This window comes from Spinacia oleracea, chromosome 2 (genome assembly GCF_020520425.1).
Source record: "Spinacia oleracea cultivar Varoflay chromosome 2, BTI_SOV_V1, whole genome shotgun sequence".
Taxonomy (NCBI): Eukaryota; Viridiplantae; Streptophyta; class Magnoliopsida; order Caryophyllales; family Amaranthaceae; genus Spinacia; species Spinacia oleracea.
In genome coordinates this window covers 54,311,354-54,324,698 of record NC_079488.1, presented here as the reverse complement: position 1 = coordinate 54,324,698, position 13,345 = coordinate 54,311,354, and the positions used below count along the sequence as shown (strand labels likewise).

General features: G+C 38.9%; 1 protein-coding gene across 2 annotated transcripts in view; it reads left to right on the top strand.

Annotated features, from left to right (window-relative positions):
- Positions 1 to 1,876: 1,876 nt before the first annotated feature.
- The window catches only part of LOC110800734 (uncharacterized), a 29,112-nt gene continuing 17,643 nt past the window's right edge, over positions 1,877 to 13,345 (top strand). Inside the window, exons 1-3 of one of the 2 annotated variants that reach the window (XM_022006047.2) lie at positions 1,877 to 2,471; positions 3,753 to 4,506; positions 5,673 to 6,285. In XM_022006047.2, the coding sequence (XP_021861739.1) occupies positions 1,945 to 2,471; positions 3,753 to 4,506; positions 5,673 to 6,285 (1,894 nt within the window). In that variant the 5' untranslated portion in view covers positions 1,877 to 1,944. The remainder of the gene's footprint in view (positions 2,472 to 3,752; positions 4,507 to 5,672; positions 6,286 to 13,345) is intronic. The other variant, XR_002536740.2, reaches the window with a different exon arrangement.

The window sequence follows — 13,345 nt, the reverse complement described above, 5'->3', positions numbered from 1 at the left end:
ACATTGCCTCAAGTTATATTATATTTTATACTATCAAAACAGTGACTATGAGATTTTTTTATTCATAGAATGCCACTGGATTTATTAATTTATTTAGGGAAATAATATGGCCCATAATTATCTACAACTAACAAAGTAAATTGTTTCCCCCTTTTCTAAATGGCAATAAATTTATTCATTTATTTAGGGAAATAATATGCCCCATAATTATCTACAACTAACAAAGTAAATTGTTTCCCCCTTTTCTAATGAATGGGTTTGCTAAGAACACACAAAAAAAACAACAATGACAATTACAAAAAAACCATAACTGAATCAAGCACTTGACTACAACTTGGTGTTGCTAAAGGAAACAGATCTGGAAAACACAAAAAATGTAATAATATCAGTAACTAAAGCAAACAAATCTGGAAAAGACTAATGAACTCAGGTAATTGTAAAATTCAAATATGCCAACCCATAATCCAGATCTGGAACAATTTGGGGAGATCTTAGGACAGAAAAAACAAGGACACATGTTCAATCAATAAAGGAACTCAGGGGAAACTACCATGTCAGATCATACATAGTGAAACACCAGAAAGAACGGAAGAGCAACGCACCAAGATCCAGAGATCATAGCGATGTTGGAAACGAACACGCCAAAACCCGGGGAAAAATCTCCCAGAAATGTGGAATGAAATGAACTGGAACCTTTTGCATGATGTTGTACGCTTTGTGGCTCAATTCATCCCTTCCACATCTCCGATAGATTTTTTCCGGTAAAAACAGCGGGGACGCAACGACGCCATGGGAGATGGCAACGAATCCTGAGAGAGAAAAGGATGAAGGGGGAGGAGAGGCAAGGGAGAGAGATCCGATAGATTTTTACCGGTGAAAAACGGCGGGGACGCGCCGACGCCATGCGAAATGGCAACAAATCTTGAGAGAGAAAAGGAAGAAGAGGAAGGAGAGGCAAGGGAGAGAGAAAAGAATTAAAAAAAGACAGAGGGGGTTAAGGCAGCCCAACAAGCGACGTGGCAACAGATGAGCAAGATGGCACAAATGCTAAACATAGTTTCTAAATGCAGAAAATATTTTCTTTATGCAAAACTTGAAAAGTCGATTATACCCCTGATTTTTATATTTAAAAAACAAGAAAAGGAAAACCTTTTTCGTTTACCAGGCTTACCCGCTCCTTCCTCATCTCCCAAAATATACGGTTCACCTTCCATTTTTACAAAATTCAATTATCTCTAATATTTTAATAAGATAATTGGTTAAACCTCGTTATGGAGGAAGAAACCAAATTCTTAAAATAAAGCTCTAATTAATGTATCGAAGATTAAGATGGTTGGTCAAATTGCACTCCGTAATTTTTTCCAATTTACAAACAACCAAGCTGGCTATATATCAAACGCAACAAGAATGAGGTACGAAGAGGCTATTGGAGTTTTCCAAGGACTGTTTTTTCACTCTTCCGCGATGAACACCTTAGCCAGTGGCCCGTATGTAGCTTGATTTCTTCGACCGCTATGAATACGACATCCGATAAATTGTAGAGCTTAGTTTCACAATTTGGGTCTCTTTCTCCCCAACTTTTTTTCTTTTCTTTTTGTCCTCTTCTTTCAATTCGTGCAGCTCTAAATCTCCGATCTTACGAGTTTGCATTTTTACCTCACCAAACAATGGTGGATTGACTTATTATAATAGCAAAGCGTTGAGATGAAAACTGTGAGTTTCTTTTCCTTTTGGGTAATTGTGTCATTTTACATTTTACACAAAGATATTATTTTCTGCATTTAGTAACACCCATGCTAAATGGGATAAACATAAAGGTATTTTAGTAAACATAAAGGTATTTTAGTAAACATAAGGTATTTTAGTCACTGCACTATTGGATGAGTATTGTACTCTTTTATTTTTACCAAAAAAAACTTAGTCGAGCTTCGGGCTTTTGCAGAAATGGAGGACGAATCATCTATGTCACCAAATAATCCATTTGCTCTCCAAGCCGACCCAACCGTCGCTGGATGCTCTCTCTTCCCCATAACTTCGGGCACCACCACCGTCGCCGCCGCCACAACTCCTCAATGGCTAAGCAGTTCCAGCTTCACCGCCGACCTCTCCGTCATCAACGACACCGTCGTCTCGCTTCAATCTCGCATCATCAAAGACGACGACGATGACGAAGAAATGAGAGAATCAGCACCCCCAGAAGCTTCTAAGCTGTCTTCCACCTCGTACCAGATTCTGGAATCTTCGGAATCCGACAAGGGGGAGAGAGGTTACTCAGGGAAGAAGAGGAAGAAGTCGAAAAAGAAGCGGAGGAGCGAGAATGAAGGAGGAGCTGGTGAGTTCGAGCCGTTTGCATATGGTGGTAGAAAGTCTGGTGTTCGTGCTTGGGCTAATTCCGATTCCAAACCCTCTAAGGATTATTACTCAGATTCTCGGGGTGACCGCGATAACCTGGCCTTTGGGTGCTTGTATAGGTACTTCTTTATCTGTACATTGTGAATTCTAGGTTTATTTGATGATTGAAATTGGAATTCTGTTGAAAATTGGGTTATAGAAACCTCAAATTCTTTGAATTTTGCATACTTCACTTGTTTGGTGGTATATATTGTTGGAGCGGAATTGAAGGGAAAGTTTGGGAAAGAAGGGAAGCTAGGGAATGAAAGGAAAGGTTGTGACAAAATGTTTTTGAATTTTTGAAAACCATGCATGAAATGCCCTAAACAAAGCATAGTTGGACGACAAAAGAGTGAAGTAGATAAGTTACTAGAGAACTCTATTAACTAAAGTATTCACAGTTTCGCCTGGACATCAAACTGAATTTCACTGCAGCTTGTAATTGCCAAATTTCTGCAGGTTCTGTTCCAACCTCACTTTAAGGGGTTGTTGTCCTTATTGGGCCAACACTTGATTTACGCCTGCCGTTTGAAAAACTTGGTCATTCGCTATCATAATGCAAGATGACTAAAGCCCAAATGCATATGTGGCTGGTGCTGGTTTAAGTAATAGATCCTGTTAAATCCATTGCCTTACCTCACCCTTTATTGCTTATATATCATTTTTAATTTTTGATCGGAACCGTTCAGCCTCTTTGTTGAAATATGTGATTTTAAAGTTATACCTAATATTTAGCTGTATAAACTCCACCACTAACTAATATCCAATGCTGAAAGGTACTTAAAATGATGTTCATGGCAAACAAATCGTTTTCAGGTGGTTTGGGCAAGTTTGGTTCTTGTGATCTTAGTTTTTTTATTTTTTTTTATTTTTATATAGAGCTTTTGGGAACCAAAATATTCCAAGATTTCTGAAGTATTGAGCAGAGTTTCTAGGTTTTGGTCTGCAGTTTTGCTTAACAACTTACAACCCAGAGTTTGAGAAAGCTAGAAAAGGAGGGCCTTTGGGTTGGTGGGGTGGGGTGAGAGAGAGAGAACCTTAGATAGGTTGAAAGTTTTTAAGTTTCTAACAACTGAGGCATTATTATGATAATCGATTTCGTCCATTCAGAAATAATAGGCACATATATTTATTATAATTGGATTGCTTAATGTACGAGAGAGACTGAGAAGGATGTAACTTTACAAAGGGTCATTTTTGTGAAATCATGCTAAATTCCTTAATTATGGGTTGAAAGTTTGGAGCCATGTGACAACTCCTGAAAACTATTTCCGGATAGAGGAAATATATTAGCAAAAGTACCACAAGTCTGCTTGTTTCATCTAGTTGCCAACTGACATGCGTGTATCATTTTCTTACAGGATGGATATCGGGCGATATAAGCTTCATGATGTTGCAAAAAGTTCAGGGATTGATTTTAAGCAGCATCCTCGACTGAGTAATTGGGGGTTCCTTACAAAAGGAGAGCTTGATGCGGATGGATTAGATACTAAACTAAAAACTAGTGGACGCTATTGGTCAGCTAAGCATTCAGTCTTTGAACAACATAGGAATTATAAGCGCATTCGCATCGTTGCTTCAGAGAAGCATGTACATTTGACGTATGATGATTTCATTCCGTTTCTGGATGAAGATGATGATAGTAGCTTAGTTTCTAGAGCTTCTGTGATTGTGGAGTCATGGGAAGATGAGGTGCTGCGGAAAACAAGAGAATTCAATAAAATGACTAGGGAGCACCCCCATAATGTTACAGTATGGATGGATTTCGCTGAGTTTCAAGACAATATAGCAAGTAAGCAACCACAAAAAGGTGCACGCTTGCAGACATTTGAGAAGAAAATTAGTATATTAGAAAAGGCGGCTGAGCTGAACCCAGAAGATGAAGATTTATTGCTTTGCCTTCTAAAAGCTTATCAGAAAAGGGATAGTGCAGATGTTTTTATTGGTAGGTGGAAGAAGGTTTTGATGAAACATTCAGGAAGTTGCAAGTTGTGGAGAGAGTTTTTACGGGTTGTTGAGGGAGACTTCTCCACTTTTAAAGTTTCTGAGGTTCGGAAGATGTATGCTCATGCAATCCAAGCTCTCTATGCTGCATCTAGCAAGAGGCATAGGCAGGTTCTTACATCCACTTTGTGCTTGTATTTTCCATGTGCATGTTTGCATCTGTGGTGTAGCCTTTACTGCAATTCCTTGTCTCTTTACATATATTATTTGCATATGTCGTACTCTCTTCGTGCTATCTGCTATGTGATGTTTTTCTTTGGTTTGCCTTTGTTTGAAATTATGCTCCTCTAATTGATGGTTTTCTCAAATTTCAAAAAAGTAATAATAAAAAGCAGCAGGAATTACAATAGTGGATCTCTCCTAGGTTGTGCTTTTGTTCTTGTCATTTCCTTAATCATACACCTTTTGCAGAAAAGTGAGGTCCCCATTTTCTTTGCACTATTCTATTAGTCTTTCAAGCTTCGTGTGTCCTTTAATATATTGTACATGTAGACTGTAGAGGTTTATTTTTAATGTTTATCTGATACTCGCTCTGTTCTTAAATAGTTGCAACAATTTGACAGGCACACTTGCCAATGCATAAGTTTGACCATTAGTATCTGTTACTCCCTCCGTCCCTTAATACTCTCCCCGCTTTCCTTATAAAGCCGTCCTTTAATACTCGCCACGTTTCTATAAATAGCATACTTTTACTAGTATTATATCATTTTTCTCACTTACACAAGGACCCACAAATATTCATACTTCCTAAGAAAAGTTAAAAAAATTCAACCCCACCCATACCCCACCCCTTTATTTGTCACATTTCCCACTAACTATATTAAAAAAATGCTCCACTATCAACTACGACCTAATAAGTTAATAAGTCAATTAAATTGCCTAAAACTTTGTGCCGGTCAAACCGGAGCGAGTATTAAGGGACGGAGGGAATATTATGTATCAGTAAAAAATTGTAAATATCCGGTTTTTAAAAATTATGCGTTGGAACTAATACAACAAGATAATACACATATCTGATTTTCATAAATTGGTAAGAAAATGTGGCTGAAGTTAATATATAAATAGTGAAACAGTTAAAAAGTTGCGATTATTTAGGGAAGGAGGGAGTATTATCATTTTATTTCCCGGGTTGAAGGCTGTGATTTGTTGTTGCTGTTGTCGTCATAAGTGCATTCGTATGTAATTTCTGTTTCTCATTGATGTATGCGTGTAATTTCAAGGACATTAGACCATGGGTTGTCTTTCTCAAATGCTTGATTTGCATTTGTTAACTGCAGGTTTGTCCAACTTTGGAACTGCCTTCTCCGGAGAATGTGGATACTGACCTTGAAATGGGCATTGTTGATATACTTCTCAATCTGTGCCGGTTTGAGTGGCAGGCAGGTTATCATGAGTTAGCCACCGCATTATTGCAGGCTGAAATAGAATATAGTTTGTTCTCTCCACCTTTACAGCTCACAGAGCAGAGCAAAAAACGGTTGTTTGAGCACTTCTGGACTGGCAATGGTGCAAGAGTTGGAGAAGATGGTGCCCTTGGTTGGTGCACCTGGCTGGAGAAAGAAGAGGAAAACCGACAGAAGCTCATGCGAGATATATCTGTTAAGGAAGACGAGCAAGGTGGTTGGAGTGGATGGTTTGTCCCACCATCCATAGCCAAGGAGAATTCACCTAACTTAGAGGATGATGGCGTTACTGATATGGCTGCGGCGGATACGGAAGAACCAAAAGACGACATGGATGCAAAGCAAGAAGAGGATGACACTGCTCTGCTGAGAATATTAGGAATTGATGTCGATGCTGAAGCTAACAGGGAGGTTCATGACACAAATACGTGGGTCAGGTGGTCAGAAGAGGAGTCATCGAGAGACCATGATCAGTGGATGCCTGTTCGTATGTGTTTCCCTTTTTATAAGCTACATGCCTATATTTTCTGTTTTTGTTTTCTACTTGTGCATGTTTTCTCGGTTGCTTTTCTTTTCTCTTGTCCTAGTAAGAAAAAGGCTGCCATTTATTACTGGTTTTAATTTGTTTGGTATATCCGTGTATGGATGTTCCTAGAACTTGTGTGCAGCAGAATTCTTCCTTGTCATTGCTGCTTCCTGCTTCCATGGAATCTTACTTGTGGTGATGCATTTGTAATAGGGGCTGGTATTCATGTTTTCTGTCAGGTCCAAAAGAGTGAAAGAGGATATTTATTGATTCCCCTTGACCTATTTTTATTTTGTGAAATGGTTGAGAGATTATAAAGAAATAACTGTAAAGAGTGGTTGTCAACATTTTAGAGATTATGAAGAAACCTCCGTTAATGCTGTAGGAGAATCCTAGGAAGCTGTAACTAGTTGACTTTGGGTAAAAAGACATGGTTAATCCTTCTGACTCAATTGCTTAATTAGCTCTTGAATTTATGGATCAGTTGGACTCAATAATATAAGCTTGACTAAATTTGTACTCCACTGGTTCTACTCGAGCTATCTTGCCCAGATTAGAAATGAAAGGAGAAGATTGATGCTTCTTAGAATATGCATGCCTCAGTAAGGGGATCTTTTGGTAAGGCAGCCTGCTCTCTCTGCTTTTTTTTTTTTTTGGGCAAGCAAGTTAAGATGTTATTAATCACCAAAACCAAGTCACACCAAGCAAAGGGGAGGGAAAGAGCCTGCTAGGCAGGACCCCTCAAACTCACCCAAAGCAAAAACAAAAGGCTAAGAACATTTAGCCAAATACAACCAGCAACTCCCTAAGGGATTACAACTTATGGAACCAATCTCTATCTCTACAGTTCATTTTCTTGCCCATTATATTATGAATTCTACACTTAACATCTGCCTGGACTCCCTTGATTACTTTCTGAGTTGTGGGAACTTGTAGTTGCCAAACTACAGAGTTCTTAGCTTTCCATATATTATACACTAAAGCTGCTACGGAGGTGTAGGCAACCTTCCTTCTGAAATCACTTGTTGAAGCTCTTTGAAGCCACTTGAGGAGAGAACTGATGCTAGATTTGCAATGAGTGAAACCTAGGCATTTCATTAGCTCTGTACCACACATTCAGTAGTGTGGTAGTACACCCACAAAAAACAGGTGATTAACAGTTTCAGGAGTTAAACCACAGAATGGGCAAAGACAGTCAGTAGCAAAAATCCCCATTCTGTCCAGCCTTGTTTCGGTTTTCAACTTGTCTATTGCTGCTAACCACAGGATGAATCTGTGTTTAGGAATAGTGAGCGTGTTCCACACATAACTGTGCCACTGCACTCTCTCCCCTTTCTCAATATTTTTGAGATACATATTTTTGATGGAATATCTAGCATGAACAAGCTAAATTTCTCATTGTACTGGTTCTAACTTGACACATATACTTCACAACCCAACTAGCAGTAGAGGTGATGGTGAACTGGACCCAACACTTGTCTTTAACATACAAAGTGTGCACCCATCTCACCTACACGTTGTCTTGTTTCTGGGCCAATCAGGCTAATTTGTCAAGCCCGGTTCCCAAGCCTGAGATTCCTAAACCCCAACCCAACTTGTTTCTTAGGCCAACAAAGCTTATCCCATGCCACCACTGCTCCATGCCTACTAAGATCATAAGAACCATGCCACAGGAAAGCTCTGCAAATGGCATTGATTTTTCGTAACACAACTTTTGGGAAAATGAAAATCTGTGCCCAATAATAAACACAGATGCTCATCAAGAATTAATCAGTTGCATTCTAGCATTCTACCAGCACCGGAGATGTTTCTAGAGCTCCACACCTGATTCTGAGAACCATCTTCTGCACAACAGCATCACACTCACTTGTGTTGAGTTTACGAGCACTGATTGGAACACCTTAGGTACTTGAAGGGGAGAGAGCCAAACTGGAAACCAGTCTTGTTGTTAATGCCACAACAATAAATGGAGGACTTGGCTAGTGTCAAAGAAAATAGAAAAGCCACCTAGCATCATCTGAATGACGTTAGAATCTTCTTTTCAAAACATGGAATGGAACTTGAAGTAAGGGTGATCACTAACCATGTTCATTACTCTAGAGAAATACTCCATGCACAGAATAAACGGAACAAGAGAGAGTGGAAACACCATTGTTCAAGATAGGTCATGACCAGTTTATGAAATGGGTGGGGAAACCCAAATCCATCATAACTTCCTCAATAAACCCCACTCAACTGTATCATAAGCTTCCTTAAATCTAGCTTGAGAAGTTGTGAGGTAGGTTATGACCAGTTTTATGAAATGGCTGGAGAAACCAAAATCCATCATAACTTCCTCAATAAACCCCCACTCAATTGTATCATAAGCTTTCCTTAAATCTAGCTTCATAAAGCAATAAGGCGCATGCTGGCTTTTCCTGTACATCTTACCTGACAAACAAGCACATTATTGGGTATGGATCTTCCAGAAACAAAAGCTCCGTAGATAATGTTGGAGATACACTTGTAAATCACACAACAACAAGCAATGGGTGTGAAGTCACCCACATTAGAAGGAACATTGACCTTAGGTACCATAGTGATGGAAGTGACATTTACCTCCTTCAGAATTTTCCCATATTGGAAAAAGTCAGTAACAACATCATGTATGTCACTTTTGATTGTATCCCAAGAGTGTTTGAAGAAATGGCTGCTAAATCCATTCATACCATGAGCTTTATACTTGGGATATCATCAAGAACTCTCTTGATATCCTTTACTATGAACACACAATTGAGCTTCTCTCTGTGATCATCAGTTAACCTTGCCCCTCTATCCATAATCACAATTTTTGTGGGAGATATGTTCTCCATTTTGGAACAGAAAAGAGTTTTATAGAACTTTATAGAATTGGACAAAAGCTGCACACCAACTTCTGTTCTGATCCATTCCCCATTCTCATCATGAATAGAGTGAATTCTATTCTTCTGCCTTCTTTGTTTAATGCTTTGATGGAAAGCTTTAGAGTTCTTATCGCAACCAATAAACTTTTGCAGTGTGTTACAGAAAAGAGATATATCTCTCATGTAGGGATGTCAACGAGCCGAGCCGAGTATTTGGCTATTCGAGCTAGGCTTGATAAGAAATTTCCGAGCTCGAGCTCGAGCCGAGCTTAACCGAACTTTCATTTTCCTTGTTCGAGCTTGGCTCATTTAAATTTTTCGTTGTTCGAGCTTAGCTCATGAGTAGCTTGTTTAAGTTCAAGCTTGAGCCAAACCGAGCTTTTAACAAACGAGCCTTAATATTATGGAATATTATTTTAAAAAATTATAAAACATAAAAACATAACCAACCCCCAATAAAAAGTTAGCATAGTATACTTGCTAGTATTATTTAACTATTTTATAAATGATAATTTCCTAAAATAAAAATACTCAAAAAATCAAAATCTAACAAAATAATTGCAACTTAGTTCTAATCTTTTCACATCAACATTCACGTCTTCAATTCATCTCTTCTATCAACTCCATCAGACTCGGGTAAACATATAAGAATTTTAATATACCATATCCTTGATTGAAGAATAAGAATAGTAAACATATATGACTTTTTGTAGTTTCGGTAGTATATATATTATTACTCCCTTCGGCCACATTACTTGTTACACTTTCCTTTTCCGTCCGTCCCAGATTACTTGTTACATTTCTAAATTTGGAATGACCCCACAATTATTATATTGTCTCTCTTCCCACTAAAAAAAGTTTGGTCCCCACACTCTCTCATTCAATTAAAAAAATACCCCATTAACTCTTATCACATCTACTTTTCCAATGAAATAACAATTGATAACCAAACAACCACTTATCACCTAAAACTTTGTGCAAAACCAAGTGTAATGAGTAATGTGGGACGGAGGGAGTATATAATTGATTTTCTACCCTTAATTTTAGCACAATGATATGAATAATATCTTTAATATATTGTTTGCTAAAATTTTATTATAATTACTATAAATATATTTTTTTAGAAATTTAATATAAGCGAGGTTGAACGAGATTTTAAACGAGCTTATAAACGAACACGAACAAGCTTGAAAACGAACATGAACGAGTTGTTCGTGAGCCTAAACGAGCCGAACACTAGGTTGTTCGAGCTAGTATCATTTATTAAACAATCTTAATTTTTTTGTTCAAGCTCGTTTATTTATTAAATGAACGAGCTTTGACCGAGCTTGTTAACGAGCTGTTCACGAGCGTATCGGCTCATTGACATCCTTACTCTCATGAGCTTCTCTGTAGGTGGCTTGAGCAGTTGTTTTCTTTGCTGTGGCCAGTGTAGCATTACTAGGGTCAGCATGCATTTTTTCATTGAGAGGTGTGCAGCAGTTTGTGGCATTTATGCTTATCAACTTCAACATTGCTGACAGCTTCATTGAGTGATTTTAGGTCTGCTTTAATCCACTTCAGTTTCTGCATCACTCTTAGATTGGGTAGCCATAGACTGGGTACTCCAGTTAGCCTCTATCAGCTAGTGTACCTGGGAGTGGTATTCCACATACCAAAGAATCTGAAAGGCTTCCTCTTGTGGTCTTGATGTGTAACAAGACAACACCATGGGATAGTGATCAAATCCCCCTTTAGGGAGGAAGGCAGCTTCAATAGTGTCCTTCATATCTTCCCATTCAGCATTGGCTAGGACCCTATCAATCCTAGAAAACACCCTATCTTCACCATCTTGTTTATTATTCCAAGTAGAATGTCTCCCAATTGTCTTGATTTCAGTTAGTTTGCACAAATTCATGCAATTCTGTCATCAAGGTCTATGAGAGAGTTGAAATCCCCCATTATTATCCAGGCTCCATTACATAAACCAGCTAGAGTTTGTAATTGATCCCATAAAGGTTCTTTCCCCTTTTTATCGTTCATTCCATAAATGAATGAGCAGAAAAACCCCTGCCAGTATCTAGGAGTAACAAAGCAATGTTTCATTTATGGATTCATATGGATAGTGTCCACCAGGAATGAGTCTGAATTCCCAAGCAACCACAATTCTGCCATTTTTAGGTTAGAAGTGAAGCACCAGGATGGACAAATATTCAAGTATAATCACCCATTCTGTTAGCTTTCACTCTGGTTTCCAGAACAACTTGATCTGGTGAGTAACAGTCATGCCTCTCACCTCCTTTTGCTTCTCTTTCATGTTCAACCCCTGTCCTGATGCCCCATCTATGTCCACCACAGTGTGAGTGTGGTCAGTGACTTCATCTGATAAAAGAAACTGGAACTTGCTGGCTTCATTTGACTGCATTTCTGCTTACTGAAACCAGTTGCTAACACAAAACCATCATTCACTTGGTATAGAGTATGAATAACTGCATCTCCTTGTGAGACTTGTTTAGGAGAGGCCACAATAACCTGTGGTTGCACTGCTTTAGGCTTCCACACCTTTCTACCATTGTTCCTAACTCTGGAATAGTTATCCTGATTGTGAACAATGCCTTTGCACAAGCGGCAGGTGATAGGGATCCAATCATATTCCACCATCTGATCAATGATAGACCCTTTCTCATCTAGGAATTGAATCTTATCAGGGAACACTTGGTCAATACTGACTTCAACAAGGACTTTAGCAAACATAATCTTATCTCTGTGTAGAGTAGCTTGGTCCACCTTGATCACTCAACCTATGAGGCCAACAATCTTGTTTAAACTCTTCTCTCCCAGAATTTGACATCTAAAACCAGTGAGCTTGATCCAAATAAGGAGCACCTTGATAGGATCCTTGGGAAAATTCAAAATCAGCAGTCAATGGCTTCACCATAACTGGTTTTGAGTCAAATAATTTGTGAGCTACCTTGTAGTACTTTCTGGCTATTCTCCATTGTTCTGAATGGTACGAGGAACACCCCCCTTCCAACCAAAGATACTTTGTCCACCCCAAACTTTTCCCAGATTATGTGAACAAAACCAGACATGACATTTTGGGGTGGGTTGGCTCCCAAAATATAAAAAACAATAAATGACTGCCAATATGCAATCTCATCTTCCACGTCTTCCAATTCAATTTGAACTGAGTTGGGGGTCTGAACTGTGTTGATTCCATTGCTATTATCAACGTTATCATCATTAATCTGTTGGGGGTTCGGAATCAATCTATTACTCATTTGTTCAAATTGTGCCCCATTCCCGCCAGTTTTGGGATTGGATTAAAAATGGGGACAAATGTTCTTCCCAGTACTTGGTCCATTTATCTAGGCATTGAAATCAGATCCCACCTGCCATTGTTGCTGTAAATCACGAAGTGAAGTGCCCGGAGAAAGAAATTGTTCGTCGATCATTTGTTCGAGGTCTGGTTGTGAAACAGAGGTCTCAGAAATGTCATCCACTACCACCATTGATTAATAGCTTGCTCAGGAGTAACAGGACGAGCCATGGTAGCAGCATCCTTGGATTTTTTCCCATTTTTTGGGCTGGTTTGCTTGCCTGCGAGGTCTTCCCATGAGGGTCAAGAGAGTCACCTATTTGAATCCTCTCAAGAGCTTTTCCTATATTTCTATATCATCTTCCCCTCTCTTCTTTGCATCTCTTTGATGGGTAAATTCCTATTGAAAAACATTTGGAAAAATGAGAAACTGCATTTCTTTTTCGATGTATCCATAGGCCTAAAGGTTAGGAAGGAGTTCTATGTTAGGGACATGTTATAGTCAGAGCATAGAATACAGTGGCATCAATGTAAACAGGAACTGGTCAAGTTTCTGCCCTCTATTCACCTCAAAAACTTCTGATTTGCTGCATTACTTTGCCATCAAGTTCTGTCATTCTTATGTCTTCCAGTCTCATGGGTCTAATAAGTGGGTCAGCATGCATAGCAAAAGTGTTCGTGTCCTTGTCCTTTTTCCATTCCACCGTTTTTTTTGTTCCTTCATCTCTGAGAAGCAGCAAAGACGAGGATAGGGCTTTTCGTTGGATCTTCTTTGGCATGTTTGTTTGGGTGTTCCCCTAACTATAGAAGATAACAAGTTTCCAGCTGGAGAAGAAACAGG